Source organism: Pan paniscus, chromosome 12, assembly GCF_029289425.2.
Source record: "Pan paniscus chromosome 12, NHGRI_mPanPan1-v2.0_pri, whole genome shotgun sequence".
Lineage (NCBI taxonomy): Eukaryota > Metazoa > Chordata > Mammalia > Primates > Hominidae > Pan > Pan paniscus.
Window position 1 is genome coordinate 124834055 of NC_073261.2, and position 23986 is coordinate 124858040.

At 48.3% G+C, this 23986-nt stretch overlaps 1 protein-coding gene across 2 annotated transcripts in view; it reads left to right on the top strand.

Moving 5' to 3' along the window:
- The first annotated feature begins 1428 nt into the window (after positions 1-1428).
- PXDN (peroxidasin) overlaps positions 1429-23986 on the top strand; it is a 115423-nt gene continuing 92865 nt past the window's right edge. Inside the window, exon 1 of one of the 2 annotated variants that reach the window (XM_008959512.5) lies at positions 1429-1797. In XM_008959512.5, coding sequence (XP_008957760.3) covers positions 1598-1797 — 200 coding nt within the window. In that variant the 5' untranslated portion in view covers positions 1429-1597. The remainder of the gene's footprint in view (positions 1798-23986) is intronic. The other variant, XM_003807406.6, reaches the window with a different exon arrangement.

Genomic DNA, 23986 nt, shown 5'->3' on the forward strand with positions numbered 1-23986 from the left:
TTCTGTGTGTGGATAGTATCCTGCAGGAGAGATGTTGTCTGAAGTGTGAGCTGGGCCCACCGGAGTGTGTGAATAGGATCCTGCAGGAGAAATGGAATCCGGAGTGTGAGCTGCATCCACTGTAGAGGGTGGATAAAATCCTGCAGGAAAGATGGCATCTGGAATGTCAGCGGGAGCCACCGACCTCTGAGGATGCACCCCGCAGGTGTGATGCGGGGCCAGTTCCAAGGCTGGGTTAGGTTTCACCCTGGCTTCTGTGTTGTACTCTCATTCTCTTCCTCTTTCTTCTAATACCTGCTCTGGGAGGCATCAGGCCATGTCCAGTGTGCAGGCCATGGAGACCCACACGGCAAGGAACTGGAACCCCCTGCCAGCAGCCTCGGGAGTCCAGTCCTCAGATGGTGCCCCGTGGTCAGCAATGCACCTGTGACCTCCGGGCTATGTCTCGTGGTAGTTGCTTTTGTGTTTTAACATAGCAACAGGAAACTAGCCTATTACCCACCAATCCCATTCCAGGCTGCTTTCAAACGCAGCTCAGGCTAGAACACCAGCACGGGGACACAGCTGAGACTCGGGGTTTGCGACGGGAACACGCCCATGCTGTGCCCCTGAATCTGGCACCGTCACCCTGTGGCCTGGGTTCAACAACTTGGCCTCACCTTCCTTATCTGTGAAATTCAGACTGGGTCCTTGTGAGATGATTGGAGAGAATGTATGAACTATGTGAGAACGCCACCTTTGTGCGTATCTCACGCAGTGTCTTCCCTCCTTTTCAAAGTCTTCTGCTGTCTCTAGACACACCCGACGTGGGGGGGTTCCCTGGGTCTCCTCCTAGGGCTGTCCCAGGAGGGCACGCACTGAAGGCCGCGAGAATCCCGGGGGCTGCACTGCGCCGCGCCGAGGACTCCCGCACAGGACCTTTCGTTTTCCCAACTGTGCTGAGCCAGGCGGCCGGCAGAGAGCAGGTGGCTGACAGGCCCCGGGGAGCCGGACCGCCTGGGTCTAATCCTCCCGCAGACTCCCTTGCTGTGCGCTTTGGGGCTTGGGCCTCAGTTTCCTCAAAAGGAATGAGGGGCTTTTTTGAACGTTAAATAATTTCCTACGTGGTTGCGGGTAGGGAGAGGGAGAAAGAGAGGAGCGCGCCTGCGCGCCTGGAATCGTGCCCGGATCAGAGCAAGCGCTCTAAAAGTGTTACAAACAGCAAGGCGCCAACTAAAAAACCCGTAGTGAGCGCAGGCAGAAACCACAGGTAAGAGAAGTGGAGAAGCTTCGCGTAGGCCCCAGGGTCCCGAGCCCCGAGTCTCGAGCGCAGAATCAGGGGTGCCAATGCTCTCCTCCGCGCCCCCGAGCGCTCGCCTTGGCCATGCGGGCCGCCCCACCAGGATGAGGGCGCTCGGGCCGGACGCTGGGGCCCCGGGTTCTCGCCCCGCCCCGCCCTCGGGGATTCAGAGGGGCCGGGAGGAGCCTCGCGCATGTGCACAGCTGGCGCCCCCCGCCCCCCGCGCACAGCTGGGACGTGGGCCGCGGCCGGGCGGGCGCAGTCGGGAGCCGGCCGTGGTGGCTCCGTGCGTCCGAGCGTCCGTCCGCGCCGTCGGCCATGGCCAAGCGCTCCAGGGGCCCCGGGCGCCGCTGCCTGTTGGCGCTCGTGCTGTTCTGCGCCTGGGGGACGCTGGCCGTGGTGGCCCAGAAGCCGGGCGCAGGGTGTCCGAGCCGCTGCCTGTGCTTCCGCACCACCGTGCGCTGCATGCATCTGCTGCTGGAGGCCGTGCCCGCCGTGGCGCCGCAGACCTCCATCCTGTGAGTGCCGCGGGGGACGCCGGGGGCGCGGGGTCCGGGGCTTCGTGGAGATCCGGGAGCGCAGGGGTGATCGGAGGTGGGGGGCGCGGAGGGTGGAGGGGGCATCGGGCGCGCGGGGGGCCTGGGGACTCGGGACGCAGAAGCGAACCTCCGAAGGGGGACGTGGGGGGAGCAGGGCGCGGGGACCCGCTGGGCCTTTGTCCGCCCTGCGGGAGACGCCGAGGGGCGGACCAGAGCGCTGTGCGCGCGGCCTTCGTAGCCGCCTTTGTTCGGAACTCGGAATCCCCGCAGGACGGGGAAGTTGTTGGAGCTGCCGGGGCTCCCTCCGCTCGCCTCCCGCCGCCCCCTCTCCTGCTCCGCCGGCTTCCCGCTTCCCCCTGGTTCGCGGCCCCTCCTCCGCTCACCTTTCCCCCGCTCAGGACCCCTTGGTCCCCCTCCGCTCCCCGAGCGCGGCGCAGCCCCCTCCGTCCTCCCAGCCCCCTCCGCCCCGTTCCTCGTCCTGTTCGCTCCCCTCCTCCGCTCCTCTTACTCCTCCCCCCTTCCTCCTCCTCCCTTCCCCTCCTCCTCCCTTCTCCTCCCCCAGCCTCCGCCCTGTCCCCCTCCCCCGCCCCTTGGAGCGCAGTGCCCACCCCATCCCCCCGCGCCGGGGAAGCCTCCCCAGAGGAGCCTCAGTTCCCGCAGCCGCGGCGCCCCCGCTCCCAGTGCCCCCGCATCTGCCCGGAGCGTCCTCTCCTGGGGTGTCCTGGGGGCCCCGCGCTTCTCAGGGGCTTTTCCTGCGCCCCGAGCGAGCCGGGCGGCCGGGGTTCCCGAGAGGGGCCGCGCTGTAGACTCGGGGCAGCCCGGGTCTAGATGGAGCCGGGACTCAGAGCGGGTTTCTGCCTCGGGCATTTCTCTTCTTTCGCTTCTAATCCACGCGAGCGTGTTCGCAGTTGCGCTAAACGTTTAACCGGATGCGTTGCGTTGGGGTTGACACCCTGTCCTGCGGGCCGTCCCGCGTCACGGTCTCCACAGCAGGAATCCCCATCCCTCCGCCCCGCGGCTCCAGGTACCGAGATGCCGCCAGAGTTCGCTGCAGGCCTCCTATGTTCTGAAGCGAGTCGGATTCAACATTTTCGGGATCTGTGAACGCGGGCTGCGTTTCAGGCGCCGACTCTAATTTAGTCCTGTAGCGACTTTTCTGCATGCCAAAAATAGTTTTCACGTTTCTTAGCTGAGCCAGAGGACTTTTTGGCACCAGCAAAGAGTCTGCAAAAGTTGTAAAAAAATTGAGTGAACAATTCAGGAAGTGGGCGGCCAGTGCGCTTACCTCCGAAACAAAGTGCTGGGACAGACCACGGCTCCCAGGGGTCGCCGAGTTTGCAGGCCGCTTCCTGGAGGCCCTGGGGCGGGGCGGGGGCGCGAGTTCCTCTCCGCCTGGGAAATTGTTCCTCCGCAGAGAGACCAAGGCTTTCTTTCCAGAGCCGGTGAATGGTCAGCTCAGGCCGGACGACTCGGGGGCATCTCACTCAACAGCAGTGGACTTTTAGAATGGAGCCGGGTGAGGTTTCCCTGGGTCTGGATAATGTAATTCTTGCTGAGCCAGTGGAAAAATGTCACCTCAAAGATTTTTCCCATCTGGTCAGTTTCATAAAGCTTGTGGTATGTTTTGCCCCGGAATATTAATTGCTTGTTGAAAATAACATGTTAAAATAAGTGTCGTAGGACACACATGGGGTCCTCTGCTCCGCTTTGCATGGTGTGCTCGTCCACAAACACCTCACCGAATTTGAAAAAGGAGCTGAGAGTAGACGGGTGACATCATCGTCCACTCGCACAACACTTCCTCAAAGGGTACATTTGCATCCATTTCTATCTTACACTTTCATGGGTTTTTGCAGTCTTCAGTGATACTTCGAAATGTCGCTGTTGAGTCACGTTGATTCTGTGAGGCAGGTAGACTGGTAGCTGTTAAGTTGATCGAATCCCTTATAGAACTAAACACTTTACTGGAGAAATGAACATACCCATTTTCTGGCGGTGGAAACAGAAGGCTCTGGGAGAGAAGCGCAGCTCCTGACGCTATTCCTGTGGCCAAGAGGAGGAGCGTAGCGCTGGTGGCCAGAATGGAGTCCTGGCTGGATGCATTCCAGCCGGGTGATTTTTAGCAAGTCCCGTGTCCCCTGGGAGAACGTGAGGGTGTAGCTGTGCGGACCTAGGCACAGTGGACAGGTGTCATGAGCGAGCGCTAGCGAGTGCAGCCTGGGGAGGCAGGGACTGAGGGAAGAGGGAGACCTATTCTGCGGGGATATCCCGTTGAGGGGTTTCTGGGGGGCATGGTCTGGTAGGCTGTTGCTTGAGATGACACAGTTCTACATGATACATGCTACACGTGAAGCAACATTTCATGTCCACTTTCAGCTTTCTCCCAGGACTGTGCTCTCATGTATATGTGATTATTTTCTATTAAAATTTTTTGGTAGAAATTGGGAATATACTATATATGAAAATTTAAAAAAAAAACCTGCCCCAAAGTTAGTTGGCTCATCCAACCATCACACCGTCCCTTTGCTTTTAGAGACTCACCTCCATCCCAGTCCCCCAAAAGATTAAATCAGAGCCATTGGAAAACTTCTTATTGCTCCTTCCCCTCAAATGCTCCAGGAGTGTGTTTAAGCGGGTCTGATACTGGGTTGTTTGATTTGTGGCTTGGGGGCTTTGGAAAACGGTGGAATAAGCCCATCCATGACTCAGTTTGGATCGACCTTTGAGCTCCCTCAGCTGCAAGTGTGAAGGGAGCTCTGGAATGGCAGGAGCCCGCGCCCTGTGCTGCTCGGTCGGCGGTTTGGCCTTGCTGCTGGGTCTCCTGGAATGGCAGGAGCCCGTGCCCTGTGCTGCTCGGTCGGCGGTTTGGCCTTGCTGCTGGGTCTCCTGCAGAGCGCCTCCCCTCTGGAGGCCTTACTTAGTTCAGCTGTGTAGAAATGGTTGGTTTTTGAATACAGAATCATTCTGTACCCAACACAATAGAAGTTCATCACAATGGTAGTTCAAAGCTAGTATTAAAGATAAAGTATGCCGTTGTACGCCCCTTCCTTTCCTCCTCTCAACCCCAGCCTTTTTGGGGAGGTCACATTTGAAACATTCTTCATCACGGTCACGCCGCTAGGGTGCTGGCTGGACACACTGGAGCTAGGCCCTCCACGCCCTCCTCCTGTCCTGCCTTCCTCTCTTCCCTGGAGCCGCTACGGTTGAGGCTATGGTCATGGATTCATCCAAACTAACATCCTCACCACAGTCCAGGCCGCTGCAAAGCCATGAGTTGTCCCAAACTGCAGTTCTGTGACAGAAACCCTGACATTGGAGGGGTCTGGGCATGTGGAGCTTGGGGTGGGCTCAGGGAGGTCGCATTGCAGAGAAACCACAGGCAGGCGCCATGGCAGCCAGGGCGGGGCCTCCTCTCCTGCAGAATCTCCAGACAGCTGCTCCTCATTCTCAGTTTTTCTCACCATCTGCTGGGTATTAGGCCCACGCCGTGTGCTGTGTGTTGGGCCACCCACAGAAAACGAGACCGGAATCTTGCCCTCATGGAATCCCCAGTCCAGTGGGGCCCCCAGAGAGACAGGGGGCTTCCTGGGAGTGGTAAGATGACCCCAGGTGTGTGCAGTCCTGGTGGGACGGGGGATGGGGAAAGGGCGCAGAGTGCTTGGGACCCTGCACTCTTGGTGGTCTGGACTGAGTGGACCAGCCCACCTCCCGGCCCGTGTTCACATGAGCAGAAGGTTCCAGTGTTGCTGCTCTGTGGGTCTCCTCCCGCCTGCAGGCCCCCCAGGCCCTCTGGGGGCTCTGGGAGTCTATGGGCTCATAGTCCATAGGTGGGAGTGGGTGTTTGGGCCTTTTAACTGACTTCCTGTGTCTAGGAGACTGCGTCCCCTGAGTGAGTCACATGGGTCCCGAGGTTCATCCTTGGAGCTTCCCTGACCTCCCTTGGAGAACTGGCTGCCTTTCGGAGGGGACCTCTCCTCCTCACACGCAGATAGAGGTCACAGGGTGTTTGTTGCCTGGCGCTCAGGGAGCCGGCTGGCTGGTGCTGCAGAGGGGCCCGCCTGCCGGGGACTCCCTGGCTGTCCACCCTCAGCACTTCCCATACCCTCCTCCTCCTCTGCACCCTCCTGCTCCCGGGAAGTTCCCTCACATCTGACTGCGTCTTCTGGGAGCACCCGCAGTCCCGGGACGCCAGGCCTCTCCTCCTTTGGGCAGGAGACTGCAGTGGTCCCGGGTGTGAGTGGGAGCCTGGGGCTTCTCCGCCCTATGCGGGATGTGCAGATGCGTCTGCTGGGACAGTCCTGCAGGTGCTAGTGTCAGTGTTTGCCTTCCATAGAACAGATGATGCTCATGTTTGTTGGCACAACAGAGTCAAAGACTTTATTATTGCCACGCAAATACATTTGAAAAGTACCATAGAGATACTTAAAACATTTAGATGTTGATAATTTATCTTTGCAAGGTGGTGGGCGGACCAAACATTTTCTCAGCGTGGGAGCCTGGGAGGCGGCTGATCTTCAGAGCTCTCTGTGTTCTGTGGCCAGAAGAGGAAAATCTTCAGTGTTCAAAATAAGCTTAGAGAGGGCCCATCCCCAAGACAGTGTGTGTTGGGACCTTTCCTGGGATGTCCAGTTTGCCATCCAGGGAGTATGTGAGGCCCTTAGGCTCTCACCATGACTTTAACCTTTGAAAACTAGTATGTGACTACATGAGTGCCACGTGTCTGGAAAGTGCTTTCTCTTGTTAGGAAGTCAGAGTAATTGAGCTCTTCTATTGTTAGAACTTGCCTTCCTCCTCTGTGTTTTTTCATATGTCAAGGAAATAGTTGTAAAAAGAAAGCATACCCTTCTCTATGACTCTGAATCCAGGGGCAGCTCCAGCTTCAAGCGTGGCTTGATCCAGGGTCGACATGCTGTGATATTCTATCGTTTTCTCCCCAGCGTGGGTGACTTGGCTTGCTTCTCTGTTGTTCTGACTCAGTTTCCCTAGTTGCTGATGATTGGCAGCTGTATAGTTCCCTTCCGACAGAGCTAAGTCCGGTGAAAAGAGAATGTGTGACTCAGTGCACAAGCAGAAGTTTGGGGAATTGTCTTAATGGACCAGATGGTCTGTGTGGCACGCCAGTTTTCAAGACGTCCATGAGTGGACAGGAGGCCTTGCCACTGGGTCTGGAGCGCATGACTACCTTCTGGGGCCATGGAAGGCATCTGATCTTCCGGGAACACACTGGCCAGAAGCTGATGAGGACCCCTTACCTGGGGTAAAACTTGGGCCTTTTTAAGCGAAGTGAGTGTTGCATTGTCCGGGCAGGAGCCTCCGTGGCACAGATCCAGGGTTCGAAATTAAATATGTAAACAGAACAAAGACAAAATTCCAGTCTGCAGGGCAGATGTCATGAATCTCAAAGCTAGGTAAGAGTTGGAAGATCAGGCTGGGTGTGGTGGCTGATGGCTGTAATCCCAGCACTTTGGGAGGCCAAGGCGGGCAGATTGCCTGAGCTCGGGAGTTCGAAGGCCAGCCTGAGCTACATGGCGAAACCCCTTCTCTACCAGAAATACAATTAGCTGGGCCTGGTGGTGCACACCTGTGGTCACAGCTACTCGGGAGGCTGAGGCATGAGAATCGCTTGAGCCTGGGAGGCGGAGGTTGTAGTGAGATGGGATCATGCCACTGCACTGCAGCCTGGGTGACAGAGCGAGACCTAGTCTCAAAAAAAAAAAAAAAAAAGTTTGAAGATCAACTTGCATTATGCTGATTCCCATTGGCTTATTATGAGATAAATACCTTTCTGATTGGAGAATCCAGGTGTTTTTCCTTTGCGCTTGACAGTAAGAAGCTAAAATAGATGCAAATGCATGCAGTCCTGCCCGGCCCACATCAGTGCTCTGGGAGGGGAACTCAGGGCTGGGAATCGAGTGATCTCTCAGGAGTACAGAGATCTTCCCCGCTCCTACTCAGGGTCTGGAGCTGAGAAGCTAATGCTGGCCTCTGGTCTTTAGTGACAAACATGTGAGCTCTCTCGTACTTCCCAACGCCCAGGTTTACTAATTATTTTAATAGTGATAGTTCCATATGCTTTTGGCGTTCAGAAGAAAATGTGATTTATTTAAAAGTACCTTTTTTGAGGGAATTCAATTTAAGAGAAGACAAACTTTACCATGTTTGATGCTTAAATAGCCGATCGGGACATTTTATATGTTAGTGGTATCTCTCTATGTGGGCCAGTAGCTCCCCAGGATCAAGGCTGGATGGTTGAATTGTTAAACTCTGCCTGCTGCCAGACCACCTGCATGTGACTTAGCACACATATGTTAGTGGGTGGCTGCATGCTTCTTTTGATGCTAAAGTAATACAACTGGTTGATAGATATTTTTCTAAATTCATAACACTAGTAATTTTTGTTTTCTTTGTTTTAAAGTTTATTTTGAAAAATAGGCATTAAGGGGGGCATGGAGGCTCACACCTGTAATCCCAGCACTTTGGGAGGCTGAGGAGGGCAGATCACCTGAGGTCAGGAGTTCAAGACCAGCCTGCCCAACATGGCAAAACCCCATCTCTACTAAAAATACAAAAATTAGCCGGGCGTGGTGGCTCACATCTGTAGTTCCAGCTATCGGGAGGCTGAGGTAGGAGAATCACTTGAACCTGGGAGGCAGAGGTTGTTGCAGTGAGTTGAGATCATGCCACTGAACTCCAGCTTGGGGGACAGAGCAAGACTCCATCTCAAAAAAAAAAGAAAAAAATAGGCATTATGTTTTTCCCCATCTAATTTCTCTTCAGATCCAAAAGGCCACAGCAAAATAGTAAATCTAAAAGATGTCTCAGTGGAATGATTACTCATGCAATATAAACTGAAGCTGGCAAAAACCATGAGTAGACTGTCCGCTGTTTCATGGGTTAGATTATCCTGGCGTAGATACGAGATCAGTCATCACTGCTGTGTTCATTGGTTTCTTTATTCTGGAGGATGTTGCTTTCCCTCCTGTTTCAAGCTAAGAGGATGGGAGACACAGACCTCCAAGGAGACTAGCCCGGAGGCCCGAGGTGAAGAATGGCAGCCGTCCTCCGGGCGTCCGAGGGCCTTGGGTGTTCTGGTGTCTTGTTTATTCCAGATCTGACTGCCTCCTGCGTCATCTGCCCATGGAAAGCAGGGTTCATGCCCTGCTCCTGTCCAGATGCCCTGCACATCTGAGCAGCCCGGAGCACCAGGGCAGGGTGTTTACGGGAAAGCAGGCTGCGGTCAGCCCCACACCCTCTGTCCTACCGGGCTGTTGTGTGCTGAGCCCTGCAGAGCTTTGGAGGCTTTAGGAGGAGCCTTTGGGAGCATCTGTCTTTTGTTCTACAGTTAAATCAGAAGGAGAGGCTTGACCAGTGACTGTTACCCGATTTGACCTTTGTCCACATGAGATAACAAAACTCTTATCAGACATAATTGACATTTTAAAAGGGCACATACTTAAAGTAGGCTTGCTGAGTTTTGACATCCGCCTCCAAGGTGCAAGTAATCCTCCTGCCTTAGCCTCCTACTTTTAGCTACTCCTGAGTAGCTGGGACTATAGGCACGTGCCCCCATGCCTGGATTTTTTTTTAAATTTATTTTTAATTTTTTATTTTGTGGAGATGGAGTCTTGCTATTTGCCCAGGCTGGTCTTCAACTCCTGGCTTCAAGCAGTCCTCCCAGCTTGGCCTCTTGAAGCCCTGGGATTACAGCTGTGAGCCATGTGGCTGGCTTGTAATCAGTGATCTTTTATGTTACTATTGTAATTGTTTTGGGGTATTATAAACCACACCCATGTAAGACTACAAACTTAATCTAAATGTTGTGTGTGTTCTGACTGTCCACTGACTGGCTGTCCCTCCATCTCTTCTCCCTTTCCAGGCCTTATTCCCTGAGACACAGCAGTATTGAAATCAGGCCAGTTGATAACCCTACAGTGGCCTTTCAGTGTACTAGTGAAAGGAAGAGTTGCATGTCCCTTACTTTAAATCAAAAGCTATAAATGGTTAAGCTTAGTGAGGAAGGCTTATCTCAGTCAAAAGCTGAGATAAGTCAAAAGCTAGGTCTCTTGTATCAGTTAGTTTATGGAGGAAGTTTTAGTGGTTTGGGAAGAAGAGCAAACCAGCCACAACATTCCACTCAGCCAAAGTTTGATCCAGAGCAAGGCCCTAACTCTCTTCATTTCTGTAAAGGCAGAGAGTTAAGGAAGCTGCAGAAGGAAAGTTTGGAGCTAGCAGAGATTGGTTCATGAGGTTTAAGGAAAGAAGCCAACTGCATAAGATAAAAGTGCAAGGTGAAGCAGCAAATGCTGATAGAGAAGCTGCAGCAAGTTCTCCAGAAGTTCTAGCTAGTATCAGTGATTAAGGTGGCCACATTCAACAACAGATTTTTAATGTGGACAAAGCAGCCTTCTATGGGAAGAAGATGCCATCTAGGACTTCCATAGCTAGAGAGGAGAAGTCATTGCCTGGCTTCAAAGCTTCAAAGGACAGGGTGAACTCTTGGTAGGAGCTAATGCAGCTGGTGACTTTAAACTGAAGCCAGTGCTCATTTACCATTCCCCAACCCTAGGGTCTTAAGGACCCTGCCAAATCTACTGTGTTTCTGCTCTACCAATGGAAAAACAAGGCCTGGATGACAGCATATTTGTTTGCCGCATGGTTCTCTGAATATTTTAAGCTCACTGTTGAGACCTACTGCTCAGAAAAAAAGATTATTTTCAAAATACTGCTGCTCGTTTACAATGCATCTCATCACCCAAGAGCTCTGATGGAGAATGCAAGGGGATTAATGTTGTTTTCATGGCTGCTAACACAAAACATCTATTCTGCAGCCCATGAATTAGGGACTAATTTTGACTTTCAAGTCTTATTATTTAATAAATTCATTCCATAATACTGTAACTGCTATAGATAGTGATTTCTCTGATTAAACTGGGCAAAGTCAATTGAAAACCTTCTGGAAAGGAGTCATCATTTTAGATGCCATTAAGAACATTTTTGATTCATGGGGGGGTCAAAACATCAACATGTACAGGAGTTTAGAAGAAGTTGATTCCAACCCTCATGGATGGCTTTGAGGGGTTCAGAGACTTCGTGGAGAAAGTCACAGCAGATGTGGTGGAAATAGCAAGAGAGCTAGAATTAGAAATGGAGTCTGAAGATATGAGAGAATTGCTACAACTTCATGATAAACTAGAACAGAGGGGGAGTTGTGTCTATGGATGAGCATAAAAAGTGGCTTCTTGAGATGAATTCTACTCCTGGTGAAGATGCTGTGAACATTGTTGAAATGACAACACAGGATCTAGAATATTCCCTAAACCTAGTGGATAAAGCAGTAGCAGGGTTTGACTCCAATTTTTATAGGATAGGTAAATGTGAGCCTTTATTTTTATTTATTTATTTATTGAGAGATGGAGTCTCACTCTGTTGCCAGGCTGGAGTGCAGTGGCACAATCTTGCCTCACTGCAACCTCCGCCTCCCAGGTTCAAGTGATTTTCCTGCTTCAGCCTCCCAAGTAGCTGAGATTACAGCCACGTGCCACCATGCCCAGCTAATTTTTGTATTTTTAGGAGAGACGGGGTTTCATCATGTTGGCCAGAACAGTCTCAGTCTCTTGACCTCGTGATCCGCCTGCCTCGGCCTCCCAAAGTGCTGGGATTAGAGGTGTGAGCCACCATGCCTGGCCGATTGACTTCAATTTTGAAAGAAGTTCTACTGTGGATAAAAAGCTATGAAACAGCATCACATACTACAGAGAAACCTTTTGGGAAAGGAAGAGCCAATAGATATGGCAAACATCATTGTTGTCTTATTTTCAGAAATTGCTGCAGCTACCCCAGCCTTCAGCAGCCACCACCCTGATCTGTCAGCAGCCAGCAACATAAAAGCAAGGTTCTCTACCAGCCAAAAGAAGAAAACTCTCTGAAGGCTCAGGTGTTTTATAAAATTTTTTTAGCAATAAAATATTTTTTAAAGTATGTATATTTTTTAGATGTAATGCTACTGCATAGTTAATCAGCTATATTATAGTGAAAATAGAACTTTTATAGGTACTGGGAGACCAAAACATTCATGTGAATAACTTTTTTGCAATTTTTAACTTATTTCAGTGATCTGGGCCCAAACCTGAAATATCCAAGCGGTATATTTCTCTCTGGCCCCAATTTTTGTGATATTGTTGTCCTACATTTTATTTGTACATATGTTATAAACTCCACACTGTACTTCTGTTATTTCATTTAAGCTGTCAGTTATCTTTTTAGAGATTTAGATAAACAGAGACATGTTTTTATTCTTTCCAGTGCTGCTTATTCCTCTGCGTAGGTTCATATTTCAGTCCTTTTACTTCAGGAGCTCTAAAAAAAATGTCTTATAGTGCAGCTCTATTGGTAATCGATTCCTTTAGCTTTTGGATGTTTAAAAAGTGCTTTACCTTGCCTTAATTTTTGAATGATATTTTGCTGAGTAATATTCTGAGTTGGTGATTTTCTCTGACACTGCTTTTTTTTTTTTTTTTGTCATTTGACACAGAATCTTGCTCTGTTGCCCAGGGTGGAGTACAGTGGCACCATCTCAGCTCACTGCAGCCTCCGCCTCCCAGGTTCAAGCGATTCTCCTGCCTCAGCCTCCTCAGTAGCTGGGATTACAGGCGCGCACCGCCACACCTGGCTAATTTTTGTATTTTTAGTAGAAACGGGATTTCACCATGTTGGCCATGCTGGTCTCGAACTCCTGACTACAGGTGATTCACCCGCCTCGGCCTCCCAAAGTGCTGGGATTATATGCGTGAGCCACACTGCGCCCAGCCGACACCGCTTTAAAAATGTCCTCTCACGTTGTTTCCCATGAGGAATCTACTGACACCCATATCGTGTCAGTAGAACGTCTGTGTGTTTCTGGCTGCTTTTAAGATTTTCTCCTTATCCCTGGTGTTGAGCAACTGGATTATGATATGCCTTGGTGTGGTTTTCTCTGTGTTTTTTGTGCTTGGGTTTTTAAATTTTGATTTTAATTTTTTATTTAATTTTATTTTTAAATTTTTGGACCTGTGGGTTTACAGATTTCTTCAAATTTGGAAAATCTGGGGGTGTTTCATCTTCAGATATGTTTTCTGTCCCCATCTTTGTCTCCTCTTTTTGAAGATTCCAGTTATACGTGTATTAGGCCACAGCTCTCTCATCCATTGCTTAATTTTTTGTTACTGTGCGTTTTTCTCTATGTGTTTCATTTTGGGTAGTTTCTATTTTTTGTCTTGAAAGTAACAAGTCTTTCTTTCTCAATGTCTGATTTGCTGTTAATTCTACATATTTTTCAAATCAGACATTGTGATTTTCACCTCTAGAAAATGCGGGTATTAAAAACAAACCTTCCATGACTACTTGATGTTTTGAACTTGTGGAATAAATACAATTTTAATAATCTGCTAACTCTAACATCTGTGGCAGCTCTGGGTTGGTTTTAATTGAATAATTTAATCTTCTCAATAGGGATTGTAATATCCTTCCTTTCATGTCATATCATTTTTTAAGCAGATTCCAGACAATGGAATTTCACTTTGGTGAGCACTGGATATTTTTGTTTTCTTATAATTATCCTTGAGCTTTGTACTTGGTACAGTTATATGGAAACAGTTTGGTTCTTTAAGGTCTTGCTTTTAAGATGTGTTGGGCAGGATTGGAGCAGTGCTTTACTAAGGCTCATCGTTCTCAACAACTGAGGCAAGGCCCTTCCATGTCCCATACGAACTGCCTGTGAATCATGAGGTTTTCAGTCTGGCTGATGAGAACGGCACTGCTCACTTCTGGCCCAGTGTGTGTGTGACCCTGTGATCCTTCTGGCCCCATGTGTGTGTGACCCTGTGATCCCTACTCCATTTGGGTGGCTCTTTTCTGGCCGTGGGCAGTTTGTGCAGCTCAGGGCTCAGCTCAGTGCTGGACGCTCTGCAGGCCCCTGGGCCTTTTCTCTCCCTATCCCAGGAGGGCTCAGGCGTCCCATCTCTGTCCTGCCAGGTCTGCCGCCTGGCCTCCCCGGGCTCTCAGCATTGTCTTCTCTCTTAGGCAATGAGCTGGGGCCGTTTTCTGCTGGCTACATCTGTTTTCCATCACACGGATCAGTGCTTTGTTGGCTGATGCCCAGTAACTTGAAAACAGTTGCTTCATATATTTTGTCAGTTTTTTTGGTTTTTGGTTGTTTGAGACAGAAGAGAAAGTCTTGCCCCTATAATCCCATCTTGTTCTAAAGCAGACATCTCTGAATTCTTCTGCAAGCAGGTGTGGTAAAATAAATAACATCATAAAATAATGACCACATTCACATTCCCAAGCTCAAATTTAAGAAAAGATGAAAATGACTCAATCCTGGTGTTCTCCATCTGTCTTTGGAATGCTGTTGCCTTAGTCAGGGCCATTCGGCTTTAGTTGGTGTCCTGAACAATGGCAGAACCTCAGTGCCTTAAAACAGTGTGAGTTCCTGCCCCACTCACACAAAACCCTGTGCAAATGTTCTTGGCTGGGCAGCTCTTCATTGGAGGCTCAGCTCTAAGCCGTGGGATAGCTGCGTGTTTTGTGCCTGAGCTCTGTGGGATGTGTCAGGCCGATCTGTCTCCATTTCGTCTGTGGCTGCCCACTTCTGGCAGAGGCAGAGGTGAGTAGTTGTCACAAGCCAAGCTGTTTAGTCTGGCTTGGTAAGAAGATGTTTGCTCTGACATTGACCCAAGGATCCCAGCTGTGCCCCGCCTGAAGCTCCACCATCATCCGTCCCTGGCCTCGAAGCTGTCACGGAAGGGGAGAGAGGAGGTTATGTGAAGGCTTTCTGCTCCCACCTGCTCGGAGCTGATGCGCTGTTTCTGCTCCCAGCGCACTGGAGAGACAGCACACGTCTCAACCCAGATGCAAGGGTGCTGGGATGCGGAGGTCAGCTGCGTGTCCAGGAAGCCCAGATGCAAGGGTGCTGGGATGCGGAGGTCAGCTGCGTGTCCAGCAAGCCCAGATGCAAGGGTGCTGGGATGCGGAGGTCAGCTGTGTGTCCAGCAAGCCCAGATGCAAGGGTGCTGGGATGCGGAGGTCAGCTGCATGTCCAGGAAGCCCAGATGCAAGGGTGCTGGGATGCGGAGGTCAGCTGCATGTCCAGGAAGTGGAAGTGGACCGTGAGCTTCTCAGTTTTTGCCATAGCTGTCCCAGAGTTTAATAGCACATAATTATTGCTCGCTCTCTTAAAACTTCCTCTCGCTAGTTCATTTGTGTGTGTGTGTGTGTGTGTGTGTGTGCGTGTGCGCGCGCTCTCAACAGTGTTCTGTTGGGAAGGATGGAGCAGCTCTGCCTGCTTATCACTTTTCAGAGAGGTCTGTGATGTTGATATTCCCTTTGCTTGCTTCTGTGTTCTGGGACTTACAGTGATTTTACCACCTCCCAACCCAGCTTCTAATGTGGGCTGTAGCAAGTACTACCACAGATAGTTTTAAAACTCTCTCCCTCCTCTTCTCACAGGAAGCATTTTGTTATCATTTGGGGATTGAAGGCAGTTTGTTTATGCATCATGGCCCAGTGTGATGATTGCGCTAAGGGTAGAATGGTTTCAGCGACTGGAACCGTAGGTCACAGCCGGATTGCTTGTAATCTAGTTGCTTAACTGAAGACTTTTCTCTAAGGGATGGGACAGATTTGGGTTTGACCTCACATGTGCCCTGGGTAATTAGAGAAGTAATGGGTCACCAGTGGAGGCTTAGAAGGAAGCCAGCAGGAATCCCCAGTTCTCAGCCTGGATCATTGGCTTCTGGGGACCAGGAGCTGGATGTTTAAGTGGTTTTACTCAGATGTAAACCATGCCTCCTCCCCTGCCTGTGGCTGGGCTGTCCGCCATACCCTGAGCCTGACTGCGGTGCTGCCCTTTAGCCAAGGAGCCCCGGCTCTTCCTGTTTACTTAGCGCAATTCTAAAGTTGTGTATGAATTTGTAAGAGCTTTGGAAAGTTGCCCCACTGCCTTCTCTCCCAGGACCCCTCAACTGCCCATCCCTGTTCACCTCTTGTAGGTGTGGAGTTTGGTTGGGCACACAGAGGGGTATAATCTGCCAGGCCTGTTTGCCACAAGGGCTCAGCAGCTTTTTCTCCACAAGCTGTAAGCTAAGAATTATGATGCCTGCTCTTTTACCCACTAATTGCGTCATCCAGCTTTCTTATACAACATATTTTAAAAATATTTTTATGCAAGTTACACATGTTCATGTTAGAAAAATTTAAAAATAAACAGGAACAAAATGAAACAAATTACTCACATTGCTGTCATTCAGGAGAAACATTAGCTGGGCTTTGTTCTCAGATGCACACACACAGAAGCATTCAGGCGTGTGTAGTACGTAGCAGTATTTGTCTACCTGTTAATATTTATCTGTCATGTATCTATTTTCAAAAATTGGGTCATGATACATGTTCTGCTCTATAATGCACTTTGTATGGTTTTAAAATCTGGGAATATATTATGATCGTGTGTCTGTTCAATAATTAGAGGCCTCCATCATCATTGTTAATGACCACACAGTATTTGTTTGAAATGACCGTATCTGCCTAACAGAATTTTTATTATGGGTCATTTCTTTGTTTCTACTTTTCTGCTCCTGCAAACAATATTTCCAAAATGTGATTGCATGCATTTTTGTGTGTGTCTGTCTAGATTGTTTTTACGGCACGTTTCTAGAGAAATCTTTTTTTAAAAAAAATTTCAGTAGATTTTTGGGGAACAGGTGGTGTTTGGTTACATGAATAAGTTCTTTAGTGGTGAATTCTGAGATTTGGGTGCACCCATCACCCGAGTGGTGTACACTGTATCCAATGTGTAGACTTTTATCCCTCACCCCACTCCCCCACCCTGCTGGGAGGTTTTGATCTGCACCAGGGATGGTGGTTGGCCTACGGTGGGCTTTCCCTGTTGTGTTTTCTTCCTGGCCCCTGTTCATATTATCCTGCGGATGGATGTTCTCTGTAGCTGAGCAGTGGTGACTGACTTACTACAGGACTAATATAGAATGCACCTTCGTTGGGGAGCCTGTAATGGGTCAGGAGGGAGGGCTGAAGGGAGGGTCAGGGGCTGAAGGCACCGTCTCTGACCCCGGGATGGTGGAAATACAGCCTGTGTAAGTGCTCATGTTTCTTTGCTGAGTGACTGCATTTTGATTCTTACAATTTGTTTTTTCTCCAAATGGTTTGATTTTCGGTATGCCCTGAGAGCCAAACCATCTAGCGTTTGTGCCTGTCACGTGTGTTTATTTGCCAGCTCTGTCTTTATCCCAGGTTCTGACAGTTCGCACCGCGTGGCTTGTCTGTGTCTTGTTTGGTCTCTGCCTCACAGTCAGCTGTTCCTACCAGACTTATAGTCACACCGGGCCCTGCACTGGGAGGAGCTCACAGAGCAGCCAGCCCAGCGCCCTGCCTGCTGTTCCCCGGGGCGGAGCCTGGTTAGCCAAGGTGGCCCTGTTCGGCAGAGCCCTGGAATGCTGAATAAAAGAGTGCTTGGCCTGTCTCGCTTCTAGAGGACTCGCAGGGCTGTATCTGTGGCCACAAAAGTTTTTTCAAATCCTCCTGTTTCGCGTGCATTCCTGTTGAAGGACACTTTGTTTCTGTACATTGTTGATTCACTGACATTGTTAACGAGCTGTGGCCGGGAACACTGTCCCCCATTGCTGAGTGGAGCTTCACCACACCTGTTCCTTGTGAGGGCAGCACAGACAGAACGGCAACACTGTGCTTTGGGGCCGTTTTAAATGGCAAAATCACCAACAAAAGCACAAAAAGTGTGAAATGCGTGGCCCTAAATAGACCTTGAAAAAGACCCTGTTTACGGCAGGAGAGTGGAAACAAGAGGGCCGCTGTCAGCTTTACCAGCTCAGCTGTGGACCTGGGTATCAGGTGACTCCGATTTTTCCCCATTCTGCGCCTGTCCACAGATAATGGCGGAGGGGCTCCAAGTACTGATTTTCGAGGTGAAGTCACAAATTTGGAATCTGCAAATAATGCGGAGGGACTGTATTCTCCGGCTGGTAGCTCCTAGAGAGAGGCTCTGTGCCGAGGGCCCAGGGACCCTGCCAGCAGGTGCCCTTGCCGTGTGACCGCCTCAAGCGAAACCGGCCTTGGAATCTGTGCTGCAGGGTTTACATTAGTTGTTGAGAACAGGACAGTTGGCTGGGTGCAGTGGCTCACGCTTGTAATCCCAGCACTTTGGGAGGCTGAGGCGGATAGATCTCTTGAGCTCGGGATTTAGAGACCAGCCTGGGCAAAATGGCGAGACCCGTCTCCACAAAAAATACAAAAATTAGCCGGACATGGTGGTATACGCCTGTAGTCCTGGCTACTCACTTGGAGGCTGAGGCAGGAGGATTGCTTGAGCCTCGGAGGTTAAGGCTGCAGTGAGCTGTGATTGCATCACTGCACTCAAGCCTGGGCAATAGAGCCAGACCGTGTCTCAAAGAAGAGAGAACAAAAAAAGGAACAGGACAGTCTTGTGCAGAATAGCACAAGACAGTGAACAGTTTAGCAGTTCCTAACTAATCTTCTTTAGGGGAGAAAATATCTTGCCTTTCAGACTAGATCAACTCTAAAGTTGTTATATTTAATTATACTATTAGGAAGTCAGAAAGAACACGCCACGTGGAGGCCCTGCTGGCGGGTGCTGGGGATGGAGATGAACTCAGCTGGCTCTCGGCGATTGACTCACAGGGGGTCTGGTGGGCAGGGGGTTGGACTCCACTGACCTGCGGTGTGACACGGTGGAGACTGTTCTTGAGAGGGATGGGAAGGCTGCCTAACTGAGGGCTGAGGAGAAATGCACCTGCGTGGTGGAGCTGGCAGCAGGTGCAGGGCATGTGCCAGCCTCGAGCTGGGGTCCCCTGGTCTGTGCTTTCCGGATGTGCTCCCTTGAGGACGTGACCGCACCCCTTGAAGCCTCGGCTTCCCCATCTGTAGGGGTCCTGAGGTGGAAGGAAGGGTGTGCGTGCAAAGCTCCTAGCACACAGCCAAGCACAGTAGATGCTCTCGCAATGGATGCTACTTATTACCTTACGGCTTGCATGGAATCCTGCACATTTAAGCGCGATAAACTGAAATATGAGGCCAAAGAAGTCTGAAGGAGGGGCAGCCGCTGGTCCAAGGCTCAGGAGGAGGGAGCAGGAGGGACTCGGGATGGCTGTGACGGGGCGGTGGCGGTTCTCCGGGTGGAGAGTGGGCTGCGTGGGACTCGGGATGGCTGTGACGGGGCCGTGGCGGTTCTCCGGGTGGAGAGTGGGCTGCGTGGGACTCGGGATGGCTGTGACGGGGCGGTGGCGGTTCTCCGGGTGGAGGGTGGGCTGCGTGGGACTCGGGATGGCTGTGACGGGGCCGTGGCGGTTCTCCGGGTGGAGGGTGGGCTGTGTGTGCTCGCAGGGCTCGGTCAGCGTCAGCGGTTACTTGATGTGCTGACTTTAGTTGAAGCAGATACTTGGATGCAAACAGGAAATTACAAGGAAGCAGAGTGTTCACTGCATTTGAGGATGGCAATTTTGTCTAACCGACCAGACCTATACGTTTAAGAAACATCTGATTTTCCCTTTTGAGACAACACTTTCTGCCTTCCGGGGGTCCAGGACATGATCCGTGAGTGTGCCCTTCCCTTCCCAAAGCCCTGTCTTTATTTTTTAAAAAGCAATTCTCGATTTCTAAAGTGTCATACTCACATAGATCTATGTTAAGTCTTTGCTAAGAATCACGGACAATAAAAACGGAAATTCAAAAGCAAAAATAAATAAACAAGTGGGACTACATTAAAGTAAAAGCTCTGTACAGCCAAGGAAATAATCAACAAGATGAAAAGGCACCCTATAGGTTGGGAGATAAATATTTGCAAACCATTTATCTGATAAGGGGTTAGCATCTAAAACATGTAAGGAACTCATACAGCTCAGTAAAACAAACAAAAAACAAACAAGCTTGCTAAAATGGGCAAAGGACTTGAATAGACATTTTTCTTTTTTATTTTATTATTATTATACTTTAAGTTTTAGGGTACATGTGCATAATGTGCAGGTTAGTTACATATGTATACATGTGCCATGCTGGTGGGCTGCACCCATTAACTCGTCATCTAGCATTAGGTATATCTCCTAAAGCTATCCCTCCCCCCTCCCCCGACCCCACAACAGTCCCCAGAGTGTGATGTTCCCCTTCCTGTGTCCATGTGTTCTCATTGTTAAATTCCCACCTATGAGTGAGAATATGCGGTGTTTGGTTTTTTGTTCTTGCGATAGTTTACTGAGAATGATGATTTCCAATTTCATCCATGTCCCTATAAAGGACATGAACTCATCATTTTTTATGGCTGCATAGTATTCCATGGTGTATATGTGCCACATTTTCTTAATCCAGTCTATCATTGTTGGACATTTGGGTTGGTTCCAAGACTTTGCTATTGTGAATAGTGCCGCAATAAACATACGTGTGTATGTGTCTTTATAGCAGCATGATTTATAGTCCTTTGGGTATATACCCAGTAATGGGATGGCTGGGTCAAATGGTATTTCTAGTTCTAGATCCCTGAGGAATGGCCACACTGACTTCCACAATGGTTGAACTAGTTTACAGTCCCACCAACAGTGTAAAACTCTTCCTATTTCTCCACATCCTCTCCAGCACCTGTTGTTTCCTGACTTTTTAATGATCACCATTGTAACTGGTGTGAGGTGGTATCTCATTGTGGTTTTGATTTGCATTTCTCTGATGGCCAGTGATGATGAACATTTTTTCATGTGTTTTTTGGCTACATAAATGTCTTCTTTTGAGAAGTGTCTGTTCATGTCCTTTGCCCACTTTTTGATGGGGTTGTTTGTTTTTTTCTTGTAAATTTGTTTGAGTTCATTGTAGATTCTGGATATTAGCCCTTTGTCAGATGAGTAGGTCGCAAAAATTTTCTCCCATTTTGTGGGTTGCCTGTTCACTCTGATGGTAGTTTTTTTTTGCTGTGCAGAAGCTCTTTAGTTTAATTAGATCCCATTTGTCAATTTTGGCTTTTGTTGCCATTGCTTTTGGTGTTTTAGACATGAAGTCCTTGCCCATGCCTATGTCCTGAATGGTAATGCCTAGGTTTTCTTCTAGGGTTTTTATGGTTTTAGGTCTAACGTTTAAGTCTTTAATCCATCTTGAATTAATTTTTGTATAAGGTGTAAGGAAGGGATCCAGTTTCACTTTCTACATATGGCTAGCCAGTTTTCCCAGCACCATTTATTAAATAGGGAATCCTTTCCCCATTGCTTGTTTTTGCTTTTGCTGCCTGCCTCTGTTCATTCCTATATATAGAAAATCCTAAAGATTCCATTAAAAACTATTAGAACTAATAAATTTAGTAAAGTTGCAGGATACAAAATCAACATACAAAAGTCAGTAGCATTTCTTTAAACCAACAGCAAATTATCCAAAAAGGGAATCAAGAAAACAATCCGTTATGATAGCGTCAAAAAGGATAAAATAATTAGGAATAAATTAACCAAGGAGATGCAATAACTGAATGCTAAAAACTATAAAACATTGACGGAAAAAGACTGAAGAAACAAATGGATGGAGCATTATCTTGTGCTCACGGATTAGAAGACTTAATATTGTTTAACTATCTACACAACCCAAAGTGATCTTTCCATTCAATGCAATTCTTGTTACAATTCCAGTAGCATTCTTCACAGAAACAGAATTAAAGCAATCCTATAAAATTTGCATGGAACCACAAATGACCCCAAACAGCCAAAGCAATCTTAAGAAAGGAGAACAAAATATGAGGCATTACACTTCCTGATTTCAAATTATATTACAAAGTTATAATAATTAAAACATTATAGTACTGGAATAAAAACAGACAAATTGGCCAAACAAACAGAATACAGAGCCCAGAAATGAACTCAGGCATAGATGATCAACTAACTTTCAACAAGGGTGCCAAGAATACACAATGAGGAAAGGGTCGTCTCTTTGTAGGAGAGCAGTCTGTTGAATGGCAGAGTGGTGCCGTCTTGAAGCAAAACCACCATGATGATCAATGTTTGATCCTCCATACCAAGGTGTTCTGCAGCAAGATCTTTAAACTGCAGCATAGATAAACACTCATAAAGATGCTTATCTAACCTCCTCAGTGGTCACAAGTTTCACAAGAAAGTCTGAGATGTGACCAACTCTACATGTTTTGTCAAAAGAACCTACTATAAAAAGGATATTTTCTGTGTAAGTCTCTATTAAATATTGCTTTCTGACCAAAAAAAAAAAAAACGGAAATTCAGACTTACTTTAAATAAAATATAAGGCTGATGTTGGTAGAGATGGAAAAATTTTGACTTAGCACGGATTGAAACTCTTAGATTAATATTTTTCTGTGGGGACAAAAATAAGACTATAACAACTTTCAGGCAGGAAGATTTCTTCACTGAGAATTGTTGTGGGAAAGAAACATGGCTTTGGAGACAAAATGCGACAGTGTCTGTGTGTTTCAGCAGTGGAAAACAAAGGCTGCAGTTTATCTGAAGTCCTTGTCATTAAATTTATGCTCCTTTTCCTAGTCATAGCCAAGCTTCCTTTTGGGAATAAGATGAAACTTGTTGCATCCTGGCATGAAGCAAATATTTCTAAAAATCTATAACCAGCAGAGCAACACTTTTAACTTTTAAAATATCAATTAAAGCAGATACAGTTACTCATGATTGTAACTTACTCAAACATGTGAGATGTTTGTATTGGCATGGCAACAGGCGGCTGATGTTAGTCTTGAACATTTGTTTTCTTGTGCATGTTTTTTTCATTGTATAATTTTCCTGGATCAGTGCCCATGTCACCCTATCCATTCACGTTTACCCATCCATCCATAACCCCCCTTTCATCCATCCATTCATCCATCCATCCATCCATCCATTAATCCATTCATTCATCCATCTATTCATTTATTAGTCCATCTGTCTGTCCATCCATAACCACCTATCCATTTATCCATCCATTAATCCATCCATCCATCCGTTCATTAGTCCATCCATCTGTCTATTCATCCATAACAACTCAACCATCTATTCTTCTATCTATCCATTAATTTACTCATTCATCCATCTGCCCATTTATTAGTTCATCTGTCCATTCATCCATAACCACTCATCCATCTATTTATCCAGTCATCCACCCACCCATTAATACATTCATTCATCTATTCATTCATTAGTTTATCCATCTTTCCATTCATCCATAACCACACATCCATTTATTCATCATCCATCCCTCCAGCTATCCATCCATTAATGCATTCATTCATTCACCTTTCCATTCATTAGTCCATCTATCTGTTCATTGATTCATAACCACTCATCCATTCTTTCTTCCATTCATTAATTCATTCATCCATCTGTCCATTCATCCATAACTACTCATCCATTTTCCAGTCAGCCATCCATCAATGTATCCATTCATTAGTCCATCTGTCCATTCATCCATAACCACTCATCCATCTATTCATCCATCCATCCATTAATCCATTCATTCATCTGTCCATTCATTAGTCCATCCATCTGTCCATTCATCCATAATCACCCACCTATCTATCCATCCATGATGCGTGCATCCATCCATCCACACATACATCTCTCCATCTAGCTACCCACCCATTCACCCATCCATCCATCCCTCACTACTGGAATCACTGTGAAGTGTCCCACAGTGGTGACAGCAGCAGGCTGTCAGGTGCTTGTGGTCCAGAAGGGGTCAGGCTGTGAGGCACACTGTGCCCTGCAACACTGTGCCCCTGGAGCCACAGCCCTGTCCCTGCTTCCTCGTACCCCCTCCCATATTTTAAGAATAGTGTTGGAAGCCTAGCTAGAGGGTTATAGAGAAGGAGATAGCTGTGGAAGGAGCCCCACCTGTAGACGCACACCTCTTTTCTCCTAAGTTCAGAATGCACTGATTTTAAAATACAACTTTCTTATATTTTTTGAGGGGAGGTTAGAGAAGCCTCCTTTGCTGGGAAGTTCCTCAGAGTTCTGTGTCTAGCAGTCTTTTTCAACTGGTTATTGAGAAAATAAAGCTCCAAAGAAAATGATTTGGGTGAATATGTTCCAGTTCTTCTGAGGATCACAGCCAGCTAGAATCTGGATGCTGGGATAACCCATGCATTGCACGCAATGGATTCTGCGTT